Source organism: Vipera berus, assembly GCF_964194415.1.
Source record: "Vipera berus genome assembly, chromosome: 7".
Lineage (NCBI taxonomy): Eukaryota > Metazoa > Chordata > Lepidosauria > Squamata > Viperidae > Vipera > Vipera berus.
Genome location: NC_138209.1, coordinates 1,382,299 through 1,399,782, shown reverse-complemented (window position 1 = coordinate 1,399,782; position 17,484 = coordinate 1,382,299). Strand labels below are relative to the sequence as shown.

At 45.2% G+C, this 17,484-nt stretch overlaps 1 protein-coding gene across 1 annotated transcript in view; it reads left to right on the top strand.

Moving 5' to 3' along the window:
- Positions 1–887: 887 nt before the first annotated feature.
- SIGLEC1 (sialic acid binding Ig like lectin 1) overlaps positions 888–17,484 on the top strand; it is a gene marked incomplete at its 5' end in the record, with an annotated part of 38,593 nt that continues 21,996 nt past the window's right edge. The window contains 7 exons of the mRNA XM_081333316.1: positions 888–939; positions 2,661–3,020; positions 4,770–5,066; positions 7,177–7,440; positions 8,556–8,810; positions 13,257–13,556; positions 16,848–17,108. Of these exons, the coding sequence (XP_081189442.1) occupies positions 888–939; positions 2,661–3,020; positions 4,770–5,066; positions 7,177–7,440; positions 8,556–8,810; positions 13,257–13,556; positions 16,848–17,108 (1,789 nt within the window). The remainder of the gene's footprint in view (positions 940–2,660; positions 3,021–4,769; positions 5,067–7,176; positions 7,441–8,555; positions 8,811–13,256; positions 13,557–16,847; positions 17,109–17,484) is intronic.

The following is a 17,484-nucleotide window of genomic DNA, read 5'->3' as shown; positions in this document are numbered from 1 at the left end:
TCTCACCATCTTACATCAACTAATTAATAATACAGTATAACATTCTTATTTTCTATTAATTTCAAGTGTCTTAAATTTAGTAACCAAAGTTTTCTCTTATTTCAACATTAAATACTTCCCCTCTTTTTCTTTTGATGTCTACTATCATATTTAAGCTAGTAATTTTTATTTTATTATAACAACTAAGTAAAAACATATTTATTACATTTATCAATAGATTTTTAGCATATATATATATATAGTCCTAGGCCTTCAGCTGGGTTTTATAAAACCTTTCCGCTTTAGGCGTCCGCCGCCATGTACCAAAAAAAAAAAAGGTTCAATTAATCAATTTCAACTTCTCGTGGGGGAAAAAAAAGTTCTCGCAAAGTTGGAATTGATTGATTGAACTTTTTAGTCCCACCCAGTCTACAGCTACCATTGCAGCCACGCCCACCCAATGGGCCACGCCCACCCAATTAGCCACATCCACCCAAAGGGCCACACCCACCCGGCACCCGATCATACATAAGTGGGTTTTGGGTTGCAGTTTGGGAACTCGGCCTCTAAAAGGTTCGCCATCACTGGCATTAGGGTCTCCTGCTTGAGCAGGGGGTTGGACTAGATGACCTCCAAGGTCCCTTCCGACTCTGTTATCCTGTAAGTCGGTATTTGGAAGATTCGGTTCAGAAGAGTTCAGAGGAGAGCCTGCTAGGGCTGACCATGGGGATGGGGAGTAAGTGTCATAACCAGTGCTGTTGCAACTTCGAACGATCGTTAAATTGTCATAAGTGGAGGGTTACCCGTAGCCGTTATCCAGACGGCCCGCTAGCCTCGCATCTAACCGTGTCTGGGTTTCCTTCACCCCGCTAGGCTTTCAGAGGTCCGACTCAGCCTCAGAAGTCACGATGAGCGTCCTCTTCCTCACCTTTGTGTCGTTTGCGGTGAACGTTCCCCCAGGTACGTCAGCTAAATTTCTCTAAACAACTGTCTCACTTAGCAACAGAAATTTTCAGCTCAACTGGGGACATAAATGGAGGACTACCTGCACTGAACACTTAGCCCTTAGACTTATCTACCGCTTCACAGGGCTTTATAGCCCTCTCTTGAGTGGTTTACAGAGTCAGCCTGTTGCCCCCCCCCAACTATCTGGGTCTTCATTTTACCGACCTCAGAAGGATGGAAGGACGAGTCCACCTTGAGCCAGTCAGGATCGAACTTCCTGGCTGTGGGCAGAATCAGCCTGCAATAGGACGCTCTAACCACTCAGCCATCAAGGCTTCCTTCCTTCTCCTTTCTCTCCCTCCTTCCCTCCAATCGCACTGATATACCGCTTTACGGGGTCAGCCTATTGTCCTCAACCATCTGGCTCCTCATTTTACCCACCTTGGAAGGAAGGAAAGAAGGAAGGAAGGAAGGAGAGGGAGGGAGGGAAGGGAGGAAGGAAGATGGAGGGAAGGAAGGAAGGAAAGAAGGAAGGAAGGAGACGGAGGGAAGGAAGGGAAGGGAGGAAAAGAAAGATGGAAGGAAAGAAGGAAAGAACAAAAGAAGGAAGGAGATGGAGGGAAGGGAGGAAAAGAAGGAAGGAAGGAAAGAAGGAGAGGGAGGGAGGGAGGGAGGGAAGGAAGGAAGGAAGGAAGGAAGGAAGGAAGGAAGGAAGGAAGGAAGGAAGGAAGGAAGGAAGGAAAGAGATGGAGGGAGGGAGGGAGGGAGGAAGGAAGGAAGGAAGGAAGGAAGGAAGATGGAGGGAAGGGAGGAAAAGAAGGAAGGGAGGGAGGGAGGGAGGAAAGAAGGCCTCTCAAACTGGTCAGGATTAACCAAGGTTCAGATGAACCTGGCTACTCCCATTGGGCCAGTCGAACTTCCTGGTGTTAGGCGTTATGTGAACCCAGGAGTGGGTCAGTCAGACTCGTGGCCAGGACATTGAATGAAAAGAAAGACTCGGGATGACATGATAGCACTTTCAATATTTGAGGGGCTGCCACAAAGAAGGGGAGGGGGTCCAGCTATTCTCCAAAGCACCCGAAGGCAGGTAATAATAATAATAATAATAATAATAATAATAATAATAATAATAATAATAATAATAATAATAATAATGATGATGATGATGATGATGATGATGATGATGATGATGATGATGATGATGATGATGATGATAGGAGGGACCTCAGAGATCATCTAGTCCAACCCCCTGCTCAGGCAGGAAACCCTATACCATTTCAGACAAATGGCTGTCCAGTCTCTTTTTAAAAACCTCCAGTGTTGGAGCATTCACAGCTTCTGGAGGCAGGTGGTTCCACTGGTTAATTGTTCTAACTGTCAGGAAGTTTCTCCTTAGTTCCAGGTTGCTTCTCTCCTTGACTAGTTTCCATCCGTTGCTTCTTGTCCTGCTTTCAGGTGCTTTGGAGAAGAGCTTGACTGCCTCTTCTTTGGGGCAGCCCCTGAGATACTGGAAGACTGCTATCACGTCCCCCCTCGTCCTTCTCTTCATTAAACTGGACATCCCCAATTCCAGCAACCTTTCCTTATGTGTCGTAACCTCCAGTCCCCTCACCATCTTTGTTGCTCCTCTCTGTGTCTTGAGCAGGGGGGTAGGACTAGAAGACCTCCAGGGTCCCACCCACCTCGGTCACTCTGCTCATCTCAGCTCTGGTGTTCTCCTTCCTCCTGCTCTGCAGCTTCGGCCTCATGGTCCGCTACCTACCCTGGCAGCCTGTCGTCCATCAGGGACTCTTGCGCCGTGCTTCCCTGCACGTTTGCCTTCCCCGGCGACGTCTCCGTCGCAAATGGGATCGTGGCCATCTGGTACAAACTCGAGAATGAGCAGCTGGTCACCGTTTTCAATTCCAAGTCTCCGGAGAAGGCCGATGCTCGCTTCCAGAACCGCGCCCAACTGCTGGGGGACCCCCTGGAGCGCAACTGCACCCTCCTCCTGAGGCATCTGACGAAGGAAGACAGCGGCCCATACTCCTTCCGCTTTGAAATTGTCCAGGCGAACAGCTGGACGGAGAAGAAGGAGCTCCAGCTGACCGTCACTGGTAGGTGGTCCCCTTCTCCAGCCATGAAAGGAATCTTCAGCCAGAATAGAGCTGGAAGGGACCTTGGAGGTCTTCTAGTCCAGCCCCCTGCTCGAGCAGGAGAACCTATATAGCATTTCAGAAAAGTGACCGTCTTCTGAAAAACCCTCCAGTGATGGAGCGCCCAGAATTTCTGGTGGCAAGCTGTTCCACTGGTTTAATTGTCCTCACTGTTAGGAAGTTTCTCCTTAATTCCAGGTCGCTTCTCTCCTTGATTAGTTTCTATCCGTCGTTCCCTTGTCTGAAATGGTATAGGTTCCCCTGCTTGAGCAGGGGGCTGGACTAGAAGACCTCCAAGGTCCCTCCCAACTTTGTTATTCTATTCTATTCTATTCTATTCTATTCTATTCTATTCTATTCTATTCTATTCTATTCTATTCTATTCTATTCTATTCTATTCTATTCTAATCATAATTCTCTTCTCTTCTCTTCTCTTCTCTTCTCTTCTCTTCTTATCATTATTCTATTCTATTCTATTCTATTCTATTCTATTCTATTCTATTCTATTCTATTCTATTCTTATCATTATTGTCTTCTCTTCTCTTCTCTTCTACTCTACTCTACTCTACTCTACTCTACTCTACTCTACTCTACTCTACTCTACTCTACTCTACTCTACTCTACTCTACTCTACTCTACTCTACTCTACTCTATTCTATTCTATTCTATTATTTTATCCCATCCCATTCTCTATTCTATTCTATTCTTATCATTCTATTCTATTCTATTCTATTCTATTCTATTCTATTCTATTCTATTCTATTCTATTCTATTCTATTCTATTCTATTCTATTCTATTCTATTCTATTCTATTATCCCATCCCATTCTCTCTTCTCTTCTCTTCTCTTCTCTTCTCTTCTCTTCTCCTCTACTCTACTCTACTCTACTCTACTCTACTCTACTCTACTCTACTCTACTCTTCTCTACTCTATTCTATTCTATTCTATTATTTTATCCCATCCCATTCTCTATTCTATTCTATTCTTATCATTCTATTCTATTCTATTCTATTCTATTCTATTCTATTCTATTCTATTCTATTCTATTCTATTCTATTCTATTCTATTCTATTATCCCATCCCATTCTCTCTTCTCTTCTCTTCTCTTCTCTTCTCTTCTCTTCTCTTCTCTTCTCTTCTCTTCTCCTCTACTCTACTCTACTCTACTCTACTCTACTCTACTCTACTCTACTCTACTCTACTCTACTCTACTCTACTCTACTCTACTCTACTCTATTCTATTCTATTCTATTCTATTCTATTCTTTTATCCCATCCCATTCTCTATTCTATTCTATTCTATTCTATTCTATTCTATTCTATTCTATTCTATTATCCCATCCCATTCTCTATTCTCTTCTCTTCTCTTCTCTTCTCCTCTCCTCTCCTCTACTCTCCTCTCCTCTCCTCTCCTCTACTCTACTCTACTCTACTCTACTCTACTCTACTCTACTCTATTCTATTCTATTCTATTCTATTCTATTCTATTCTATTCTATTCTATTCTATTCTATTCTATTCTATTCCTTGTCCTGCCTTCTGATGCTTTCATGTAATCCATGTGCTGGCTGGGGAATTCTGGGAGTTGAAGTCCACCAGTCTTAAAGTGGCCACGTTCGGAGGCCCCTGGACTGCAGCATGGCCGATGGAGATAAGAGGGCTTCTCCAGATCCTTTGCCACGTTCATCGCTTTCTCCTATTTCTTTCCCCAGATAACCCTGTTATACCCACCATTGCTGCCCCCGACTACCTGAGAGAGGGAATCCTGGCATCCTTTAAGTGTTCTAGTCCCTACGTCTGTCCCTACGAACACATCTCCCTGCGATGGTTTGGCCACAACCCCGAGACCTCACATCTCTCTGGAACAGTCCAGCTTGACACCACGGCGGCTGTCTTGAAGCAAACTCTGCAAACGACGCTGACCTGGAAGGACCATGGACACAAGCTGGGCTGTGAAGCCTCCGTGGGGACCCAGAAGGCCAGAGGCGAAGTTACTCTCAGTGTTGCATGTGAGTAGCGTGACGGAGCAGGGAACCTCCTGCAAGGACCCACCTCAACATCACCTAAGTCAGGGGTAGGCCACCTTGGCTCTTTTATGACTGGTGGACTTCAACTCCCAGAATTCCTGAGCCAGCCAAGCTGAGGGCAAAGGGAGAGGTTTCCAAGCTGAGCCGTGCTGGCTCAGGAATTCTGGGAGTTGAAGTCCACGATTCGTGAAGGGGCCATAGTTTCCCCCATGCTGGCTCAGGAATTCTGGGAGTTGAAGTCCACGAGTTATAAAAGAGCCAGGGTTGCCTACCCCTGACCCAGATCTTCTTCCAAACTTTGAAGCCCATCAGGCTGAAATAGGCTGTAAGATCCCTGGCCCTTGGCCAAACCCGAGAAATCGTTAAAAATCCAGTCAGGAAAACTCAAGCAGAGGCTTCTTAAAGGCACAGCACTTCATTTTCGATCTAAATATGTCCTGGGTGGGAACGCTGTCGGAACACCGGCGTTCAGGAGCGCCAGACCTTAGAAAGTTAGTAGCATTGCTTTACAAACTTTGCTGGCCAATGAAAATCAGACAGCAATTACATTTCTGCGCGCTCCCTTCTTCCCTCCTTCAGTGCATCCCATCAGGGTCCGTGTTTCCCACGCTCGTATGGAATTGGTCCCCGACGCAAACGCTGATTACAGAAGCGAGATTGCAATAGTCTGGCAAGGCCGCACAATTTGTTTCTTTTCTTAGTTCCACTTCCAGAACTGTACAGAAACTCAGCCCTTTGCCATTAGTGTTTCCTCACCGTCTCTACGTGTTTGGGGATTTTAGCTCCCAATATAAATATATGTATAAATACATAGCGTTCATAAATAGAAATAAAAGAGTTAGTTTGGCCTAGTGATGAAGGCACAAGGCTTGAAACCAGGGGGCAGTGAGTTCTAGTCCTGCCTTAGCTACGAAAGCCGGCTGGGTGACTTTGGCCCAATCACCAGGAGATGGTGAGTTCTAGTCCCGCCTTAGGCATGAAAACCAGCTGGGTGACTTTGGGCCAATCATCAGGAGATGGTGAGTTCTAGTCCCGCCTTAGGCATGAAAACCAGCTGGGTGACTTTGAGCCAATCATCAGGAGATGGTGAGTTCTAATCCCGCCTTAGGCATGAAAACCAGCTGGGTGACTTTGGGCCAATCATCAGGAGATGGTGAGTTCTAGTCCCGCCTTAGGCATGAAAACCAGCTGGGTGACTTTGAGCCAATCATCAGGAGATGGTGAGTTCTAATCCCGCCTTAGGCATGAAAACCAGCTGGGTGACTTTGGGCCAATCATCAGGAGATGGTGAGTTCTAGTCCCGCCTTAGGCATGAAAGCCGACTGGGTGACTTTGGGCCAGCCCAGCACAACTCACAGGGTTGTTGTGGAGAAAATAGGACAAAGAAGAACTACTAAGTATCTTCACTGTGTAAAGGACTAGGGGGGACACGATAGCCAGGTTCCAATATTTGTGGGGCTGCCCCAAAGAAGAGGAGGGGGGTCCACCTATTCTCCAAAGCCCCGGAAGGCCGGACAAGAAGCAGCGGATGGAAACTAACCAAGGAGAGAAGCAACCTGGAACTAAGGAGGAATTTCCTGACGGTGAGAACAATTAACCAGTGGAACGGCTTGCCACCAGAAGTTGTGGGTGCTCCATCACTGGAGGTTTTTAAGAAGAGACCGGACAGCCATTTCTCTGGATTGGTATAGGGCAGGGGTAGGCAACCTCGGCTCTTTTATGACTCATGGACTTCAACTCCCAGAATTCTGGGAGTTGAAGTCCATGAGTCATAAAAGAGCCGAGGTTGCCTACCCCTGGTATAGGATTTCCTGCCTGAGGAGGGGGTTGGACTAGATGACCTCCAAGGTCCCTTCCAGCTCTGTTATTCTGTTAACCAGGAGTAGGTAAACTTCTACCAACTTTGTCCAGTCTAACACTGCAGAATGGAATTTAGCATTTTTTTTGCTGAGACGGGAGTAGCCTCCATTCACGTGCATGAAGTTGTCACACCTATAGAATGGAAATTGTCACACCTGTAGAACGGAAGCCGACCACTCCCCCTTGTGGGCTTTTTGATCTTTTATTTTCCTTCTCTTTTGCCCCTTCCTAGATGCCCCCAAGGGTGTCCGGGTGACCCTCGACCCCCCCGACCGGAACATCCGAGTGGGCGACGCCGTGTCCCTGGTTTGCAACGTCAACACCAGCTTCCCGGAGCCCACGGCCTTTAGGTGGTTCAAGGATGGCTCTGCCTGTGGGACCGAGCAGGTGAAGAAGATACAGCCTGTGTCCGTCAAGGATTATGGGCTCTACCATTGCGAGGCCGAAAACGCGCTGGGCACCGGCGTGGCTGAAGGGGTCCTGCTCCTCATTTTATGTGAGTAGCCACAACTGCATCTCAGCAGGCCGTGGGAAGGAGGACCAGACTGATTCAAACGCTTCCCTCCGTTCCTTTTAAAAAATTTATTTATTACTTAAAATTTACACACCACCCGTATAAGCTTAAGAGTAGCCTCTGGGCCAGGGGTCCCAAACTTGGCAACTTTAAGACTGGGGACTCCCAGAATCCCCCAGGCAGCAGGCTTTAAGACGGGTGGACTTCAACTCCCAGAATCCCTCAGCCAGCATGCTTTAAGATGAGCAGACTTCAACTCCCAGAATCCCCCAGCCAGTATGCTTTAAGATGGGTGGAGCAACTCCCGGAATCCCTCAGACAGCATGCTTTAAGATGGGTGGACTTCAACTCCCAGAATCCCCCAGCCAGCATGCTTTATGATGGGTGGACTTCAACTCCCAGAACCCCCCTTCCAGCATGCTTTAAGATGGGTGGACCAACTCCCAGAATCCCTCAGCCAGCATGCTTTAAGATGGGTGGACTTCAACTCCCAGAATCCCCCAGCCAGCATGCTTTAAGATGGGTGGACTTCCAGAACCCCCCTTCCAGCATGCTTTAAGATGGGTGGACCAACTCCCAGAATCCCTCAGCCAGCATGCTTTAAGATGGGTGTTCAACTCCCAGAATCCCCCAGCCAGCATGCTTTAAGATGGGTGGACTTCAACTCCCAGAACCCCCCAGCCAGCACGCTTTAAGAAGACTGGACTTCAACTTCCATATGTTGCAAGCATAACACCAAGTCTCTACTGCATCAATCTTGTCTCTATTCCTACAGGGGATGATGGGAACTGAAGTGGTATGGCCTTCCCCTCCCTGCTCCCTTTCAGGATGGTGGTTCCCAGGGGAAAGAGACCAGGATACTAATTTAAGTTGTGGCCATCTTGTTTGGTTGGGTGTGGTCAAAATGTGTCGGACTACAGCAAGGTTCTTCAAACGTGGCCAGGTTAAGACTTGTGGACTTCAACTTCCAGAATTCCCCAGCCAGCGAATGCTGGCTGGGGAATTCTGGGAGTTGACGTCCACAAGTCTTAACCTGGCCAGGTTTGCAGAACTCTGCTCTATGTTGGCTTACGACTCCCTGTGCCTCAACTCCGCAGCTGCTGTGCTGTCGGTCAGCCCTTCCTCCAGGGTCAGAGAAGGTGAGATGGTCACCCTGACCTGCGAGGTCCCTGGAGGAGACCAACAGGAGATCCACTACAGCTGGTACAAGAACGCCCTGTGGCTGAAGGAGGGCAGCGCCCGCATCCTGACCTTCCCGGAGGTGACCGTCTGGGACTCCGGCTACTACGCCTGCAAGGTCCAGAACAACCAGGGGAGCGAGACCTCCTCCGCAGTCAGCCTGACCGTCCTGTGTGAGTTCACACACACACACACACACACACACCCGTCACCCTTTCCCTGCCAAAACTACCCCTGCAAGGTTGCTTCTTTCCAGAGGATAGGACCTGGATTGTGACTGTGGTTGTCATTATGTGATTATATGATCAGGTTATGTGATTGTGGTTGTGGCTGTGGCTGTGGTTGTGGTTGTGGTTGTTGTGGTTGTGGCTGTGATTATGATTATGGTTATATGATTGTGGTTGTGATTATGTGATTATATGTTTATGGTTATATGATTATGGTTATATGTGGTTATGGTTATGATTGTGATTGTAGTTGTGATTATTATTGTGATTATGATTGTGGTTCTGGTTGTGGTGATTGTGATTATTATTGTAATTGTGATTATGATTGTGATTGTGGTGGTTATGGTTGTGATTGTGGTTATGGTTATGGTTGTGATTGTAGTTGTGATTATTATTGTGATTATGATTGTGGTTCTGGTTGTGGTGATTGTGATTATTATTGTAATTGTGATTATGATTGTGATTGTGGTGGTTATGGTTGTGAGTGTGGTTATGGTTATGGTTGTGATTGTAGTTGTGATTATTATTGTGATTGTGATTGTGGTTCTGGTTGTGGTGATTGTAATTATTATTGTAATTGTGATTATGATTGTGATTGTGGTGGTTATGGTTGTGATTGTGGTTATGGTTATGGTTGTGATTGTAGTTGTGATTATTATTGTGATTGTGATTGTGGTTCTGGTTGTGGTGATTGTGATTATTATTGTAATTGTGATTATGATTGTGATTGTGGTGGTTATGGTTGTGATTGTGGTTATGGTTATGGTTGTGATTGTAGTTGTGATTATTATTGTGATTGTGATTGTGGTTCTGGTTGTGGTGATTGTGATTATTATTGTAATTGTGATTATGATTGTGATTGTGGTGGTTATGGTTGTGATTGTGGTTATGGTTATGGTTGTGATTGTAGTTGTGATTATTATTGTGATTGTGATTGTGGTTCTGGTTGTGGTGATTGTGATTATTATTGTAATTGTGATTATGATTGTGATTGTGGTGGTTATGGTTGTGATTGTGGTTATGGTTATGGTTGTGATTGTAGTTGTGATTATTATTGTGATTGTGATTGTGGTTCTGGTTGTGGTGATTGTGATTATTATTGTAATTGTGATTATGATTGTGATTGTGGTGGTTATGGTTGTGATTGTGGTTATGGTTATGGTTGTGATTGTAGTTGTGATTATTATTGTGATTGTGATTGTGGTTCTGGTTGTGGTGATTGTGATTATTATTGTAATTGTGATTATGATTGTGATTGTGGTGGTTATGGTTGTGATTGTGGTTATGGTTATGGTTGTGATTGTAGTTGTGATTATTATTGTGATTGTGATTGTGGTTCTGGTTGTGGTGATTGTGATTATTATTGTAATTGTGATTATGATTGTGATTGTGGTGGTTATGGTTGTGATTGTGGTTGTGGTTATGGTTGTGATTGTAGTTGTGATTATTATTGTGATTGTGATTGTGGTTCTGGTTGTGGTGATTGTGATTATTATTGTAATTGTGATTATGATTGTGATTGTGGTGGTTATGGTTGTGATTGTGGTTGTGGTTATGGTTGTGATTGTAGTTGTGATTATTATTGTGATTGTGATTGTGGTTCTGGTTGTGGTGATTGTGATTATTATTGTAATTGTGATTATGATTGTGATTGTGGTGGTTATGGTTGTGATTGTGGTTATGGTTATGGTTGTGATTGTAGTTGTGATTATTATTGTGATTGTGATTGTGGTTCTGGTTGTGGTGATTGTGATTATTATTGTAATTGTGATTATGATTGTGATTGTGGTGGTTATGGTTGTGATTGTGGTTGTGGTTATGGTTGTGATTGTAGTTGTGATTATTATTGTGATTGTGATTGTGGTTCTGGTTGTGGTGATTGTGATTATTATTGTAATTGTGATTATGATTGTGATTGTGGTGGTTATGGTTGTGATTGTGGTTATGGTTATGGTTGTGATTGTAGTTGTGATTATTATTGTGATTGTGATTGTGGTTCTGGTTGTGGTGATTGTGATTATTATTGTAATTGTGATTATGATTGTGATTGTGGTGGTTATGGTTGTGATTGTGGTTGTGGTTATGGTTGTGATTGTGAGTGTAGTTGTGATTATTATTGTGATTGTGATTATTTCCAGACCTCCTCCACCAGTAGGATGTGAACCCTATTACCGGTTGTCCTTGGCTCACGATCACAGCTGAGGCCAACCTTTCTGTCGCTAAGTGAAACGTGGGTTCAGGGAGCTTTTCTCCCTCCTTTGACTGCCTTCCTGGACACCGTTGTGAAGTTAGTAACAAGGTCGTTAAGTGAGTTTGGTTTGCCCACTGACCTGGCTTGTCAGACCGTCGGCAGAGGGGATCACGGAACCCTCGAGGCACTGTGACCGTCGTAAATGTGAGTCGGGGGTCAAGCGTCTGAATTTGGATCACGTGACCACACGGGGACGCCGCGACAGTCGTAAGTGTGAAAAACAGTCCTAAGTCCCTGCTTGCAGTTCCGTTCTAACGGTCACTAAACGACCTGTTGTAAATTGGGGACTATCTTTATTCATTGAGTGACCGTTCGAAGTTACAACAGCACTTTAAAAAAGGGACTTATGACCATTTTCACACTTATGACCTTTGCAGCATTCCGCCCCCCCCCGTGGTCACGTGGTCAAAATTCAGAGGCTGGGCCACTGACTCGTATTTATGACGGTCACAGTGTCCTGGGGTCACGTGATCCCTGTTGGCGACCTCCTGACAAGCAAAGCCAGATTCGCTTAGTGACCGAGCAGGGGGTTGGACTAGAAGACCTCCAAGGTCCCAACTCTATTATTATTATTATTATTATTATTATTATTATTATTATTATTATTATTATTATTATTATTATTATTATTATTATTATTATTATTATTATTATATTATTATTATTATTATTATATTATATTATATTATATTATATTATTATTATATTATTATTATATTATTATTATATTATTATTATTATTATTATTATATTATTATTATATTATATTATTATTATATTATTATAACATTATTATTATTATTATTATTATTATTATTATTATTATTATTATTATTATTATTATTATTTTATTATTATTATTATTAGCGTTGTTACAGGGGCACAACTCCACTAACCGCTGCCTCACTTAGCAACAGGAAAAAAAAAACCTCTGCCAAGCCAGGGTATGTTGCGGGCCTAATTAAACCAGGATGGGGGTGTAGAGGAAGCCGCCATTCAAAGAAGAATGTGTGGATTGCATGGGAAGCAGTTTTGCTGCAAGCAGGAAAGAAAAGGGGGGGGGAAACGGCAGCGTAAACTGGAGGGGAAAAGTTTTAGGCATCTGTTTATTCTTACAGCCTTCCTGCAGCCCCCACTAAATGCGACAGGATCCCAGCTTATTTGGGGGCGGGGGGGGGGGAGAAGCTAGCCTATCTTGCCCCCACCGCCCCAGGCGGTTTGGTGGAAGGAAGGCTGATTTGCCATGCTCCAGGAGCCATTAAAACGAGGACACAGCCCCCAGGATGTAAGCCACGTTTGGCGCCAGAACGATGGACGGCTGCCTGTTTTAAATTACATTTACTGCAGAGTTATTACCGCACAAGGCAGAACGATTCTTCTTCGTTGGCTCTCGCAGCCAGTTGTGAAAGTAACGGCAGGCTGTGAATTTCAGCCATCTATCAACGGAGACAGATTTCAAACTGGGATGTTACTCGTGGTTTTATGCTTCTGGGCAAAATTAACGCCTCTGCTACAGGTCCTTAGAACTGTGTTTCTCAAGCCTGGGAAGTTTATAGTTATAGTTATAGTTATAGTTTATTTGATTTATATACCGCCCTTCTCCTTGGTGGGACTCAGGGCGGTTCACAGGGCATACATAAGAAACACTATACAAAAATTAAAAAGAATTAAATCCATGCCCAATTAAAACAGAAGTACAGATTAAAAACAATTAAAAGCCCATAATCCCCCATCAGTTTAAAATGGGTGGACTTCAACTCCCAGAATTCCCCAGCCTGAACGCTTTAAGATGGCTGGACTTCAACTCCCAGAATCCCTCAGCCAGCATGTTTAAGATATAACGACTTCCAACTCCCAGGATTCCCCAGCCAGCATGCTTTAAGATGGGTGGACTTCAACTCCCAGAATCCCCCAGCCAGCATGCTTTAAGACGTATGGACTGGGGAATCCTGGGAATTGAAGTCCACCCATCTTAAGGCTGCCAAGGGGGAGAAACGCAACCTTCCAGCCAGCTCCCTGGCTTTTCCTGTCCCCCGGGACGCAAAGTCCACGATGCACAGCCCTGTGTTCCGGGAACGCCCCCTTTGCGAAGCGGGTCAGGGCTCCCGCCATCCAGCCTGACCCCCTTTTGCCTCCGGCAGATCCCCCACGGTCACCCTCTCTGGCCTTGTTCCAGGAGAGGCAGCGGGGCCAGCTGGCCATCGTCCACTGCACGGTGGACAGCAACCCCCAGGCCACTCTGAGCCTCTTCCGGGACCGGCACCTCCTGGCCACCACCAGCTCCCACTCGGCGCCCAGCCAGCGGATCAGCGTGGCGGCCACCCGCAACTCCTTGAAGCTGGAGATCCAGCAGCTCACCCCGGAGGACCAGGGCGAGTACAGCTGCCTGGCCAGCAACCAGTACGGGAACGCCACCAGCTCCAGCTTCTTCCGGACCCAGAGTGAGTAAGGGGGGCAGGTGGGGGTGGCAGCGGGTAGCCCGGGCCTCCTTAGGGCGTCCGGCCTGGGAGAAGAAGGAGGAGGAGGGCTGGAGAAGAGACCCTTGGAGGGGGGGAGCTGGACCTCTGTCAAGGGCCCATGGCCGGCCGGCGTCTCCATTCCGTTCCTCCCGTGGCCCCTTTCCCCCGCGGGGGCTCTGGGTAGAATAGAATGGAATAGAATAGAATAGAAAATGGAAAAAATAAGAATAGATTAGAAAAATGATAATAGGATAGAATAGAATAGAAAAATGATAATAGAATAGAATAGAATAGAATAGAATAGAATAGAATAGAATAGAATAGAATAGAATAGAATAGAATAGAATAGAATAATGATAAGAATAGAATAGAACAGAACAGAACAGAATAGTATAATAGAATAGAATAGAATGTATAGTAGAGTAGAATAGAATAGAATAGAATAGAATAGAATAGAATAGAATAGAATAGAATAGAATAGAATAGAATAGAATAGAATAGAATAGAATAGAATAGGAAAATGATAATAGAATAGAATAGAATAGAATAGAATAGAATAGAATAGAATAGAATAGAATAGAATAATGATAAGAATAGAATAGAATAGAAAAAAGATAATAGAATAGAATAATGATAAGAATAGAATAGAATAGAAAAAAGATAATAGAATAGAATAGAATAGAATAGAATAATGATAAGAATAGAATAGAATAGAAAAAAGATTATAGAATAGAATAGAATAGAATAGAATAGAATAGAATAGAATAGAATAGAATAGAATAGAATAGGAAAATGATAATAATAGAATAGAATAGAATAGAATAGAATAGAATAGAATAGAATAGAATAGAATAATGATAAGAATAGAATAGAATAGAAAAAAGATAATAGAATAGAATAGAATAGAATAATGATAAGAATAGAATAGAATAGAAAAAAGATAATAGAATGGAATAGAATAGAATAGAATAGAATAGAATAGAATAGAATAGAATAGAATAGAATAGAATAGAATAGAATAGAATAGAATAGAATAGAATAGAATAGAGCTGGAAGGGACCATGGAGGTCTTCTAGTCCATCCCCCCACTCCAGCAGGAGAACTTAGACCATGTAAGACAAGTAACTGTCCAGTCTCTTCTTAAAAACTTCCAGTGTTGGAGCACCCACAACTTCTGGTGGTGAGCTTTTCCACTGGTTAAATTGTCCTCACTGTCAGGAACTTTCTCCTTAATTCCAGGTTGCTTCTCTCCTTGGTCAGTTTCCATCCGTTGCCTTCTGGTGCCTTGGACAATAACGTGACCCCCCCTCTTCTTTGTGGCAGCCCCTCAAATACTGGAACGCTGCTATCATGTCTCCCCTGTTTCTTCTTTTCTTTAGACTAGCCAAACTCAAGTCCTGCAGCCGTTCTTTGTAGGTTTTAGTCTCCAGGCCTTGGATCCTCTTACTTGCTCTTCTCTGCACTTTTCCCAAGCTCTCCACATCAACAGAGCTGGAAGGGAGCGTGGAGGTCTTCTAGTCCAGCCCCCTGCTCAAGCAGGAGACAGGCCGTCTGCAGCTCCAGCACATCTCGGCTGACCCTGAGAAGCCTCTCAGACCCCAAACCGTTTAAATGCTCTGCCCTTCTGAGAAGAGAGAGAGAGAGAGAGAGAGAGAGAGAGAGAGAGAGAGAGAGAGAGAGAGAGAGAGAGAGAGAGAGAGAGAGAGAGAGAGAGATGAGCTGCAATCTCTAAATCTATCCTCAGATCTAATGGGGGAATAAATACAGTAAAATAAAACCTGGGACAGCAGAGGGCAGCACTGAGTCAACTTCAGCTGATCTTGGGAAAAGCTAAGCAGGGCCGGGCTGGGTTGTGCCTCGGAGGGGAGACTGCCGGGCCAATCCCAAATCTATACAGTTACTCCTCGACTTACAATCGTTCATGCAGTGACCGTTTGAAATGACAGCAGCCCTGGAAAAAGGGACTTGGACCGTTTTTCCTACTTAAAACCGTTGCAGCATCCAAACACCCCCCCCCGGGGTCAGGTGAACAAAATTTGGATGCTGGGCAACCGACTCGTATTTATGACAGTGTCCCGCGGGGTCACATGATTCCCTCTTTTGCGACCTCCTGACCAGCAAAGTCAATGCGGGGGAGCCAGCTTCACTTAATAACATGTGTGACTATCTTAACACCCGGAATGTTTTGCGGCAGGAAAGGTCTTAACGTGGGGCAAAAATTCACTTCGCGGTCTTGCTTAGCAGCGTAAACGTTGGGCTCAGTCGTAAGTCAAGGACCGCCTGTACATTAAAAAGAGAAATTGGAAAGAAATAATAAATCAATCTGAAAAACCTGCCAACGACTGGCAACATCTCGTTTCCAACTCTATGGGCCGGTGCTCATCTCCGTTTCAAAGCCGAAGAGCCAGCGCTTGTCCGAGGACGTCTCCGTGGTCATGTGGCCGGCATGACTAGACGCCAAAGGCGCACGGAACGCTGTTACCTTCCCACCGTAGCGGTCCCTATTTTTCTACTTGCATTTTGACGTGCTTTCGAACTGCTAGGTTGGCAGAAGCTGGGACGAGTAACAGGCGCTCACTCTGCTACGCGGCACTCGGGATTTGACCCGCCAAACTGCCGACCATCTGATCGACGAGCTCAGCGTCCTAACCCACTGAGCCACCGCGGCCCTTCATATATATATATATACATACATACATACATACATACATATTGCTAAGCACATTGGTTTGTGCTTAAATTGTAAGCCGCCCTGAGTCTTCGGAGAAGGGCGGGATATAAATGGGATTAAAATAAATAAAATAAATACATACATACGTGTGTGTGTGTGTGTGTGTGTGTGTGTAAGTTTTATTGATTTTTTCTTTTACAATAACAACTTTAGCGCCTGGTGTACAGCATGTTGTCTTGGTTCGTCAAGTTTTTTTTGGGGAAAATACACCCATCAGTAATAAGTTAATTAACAGTCGAGAATAATTTTTACACTTCCATAATTTGCATGTCCATAAATAATACATTTCCTCGACCTTCTCTTCTCCCAGGGGTATTCTCCTGCGTCAGCATTAAACAAATGTAATTTTTGATGTTTGATGTTTTCCATGTGTAAACGATTAAATGTAAACCTTTTCTTAGAGCTAGAAACGTAAACGTCGGCTCTGCAGATTTTGAAGGGCCTCGCTAGCCAAGAAGAGCTTCCGGAGACGCTACTTCCTGGAGCTGGTCCACCTTGTAGGCCTGACAGCCGCGGTCTTCTCCCCCCTCCTCTGCTTACAGCTGCCAGGGTGGTGGCCAGCCCCTCCGACAAGCTGGTGGAAGGCGAGCGTGTCGCCCTGACCTGCCTCACCACTGTGGTGAGCGAGGAAGAAGACCCCACCACGTACGTTTGGTACAAGAACGCCAAGTGGCTACAGCAAGGCCCGAAGGACACGCTGGTCCTCTCAGCCGTGGTCAGCGGAGATGCTGGCTCGTTCCACTGCGTGGCCGAGAACAAGAAAGGGACCCACGTCTCACCGCCCGTCGCTCTGCGCGTGCTCTGTAAGTTGCCAAGCCTGGAGGGGCTTTTTCACCAGGCGACTGGATTTTTTCCTTGAAGGCCTTTCGCTTCTCATCCAAGAAGCTTCTTCAGTTCGGACAGAAGGGTGGAGGATGGAAGGAGTTACAAGTCCTTGCAGTCATCTGCTCATTAGTGCTCTTTCTGAGAGTCGTTGAGGCCACCTGGAGGTGTACCTGGGTCCTGGGAGTAGTGCAAATGGGTAGGGAGCCTTCTTGGCTGCGGGATGTTTTTCTGCCCGGGGTCCCTTCACCGTTGGAGACGGGCAGAGGATGATGGGAATGAGTCTGGGCTGTCTGCCTCTCAAACCGACGCACCGATGGTTCCCAGCGTCTGCAATTTTTTTTCTGGAAACCCGTT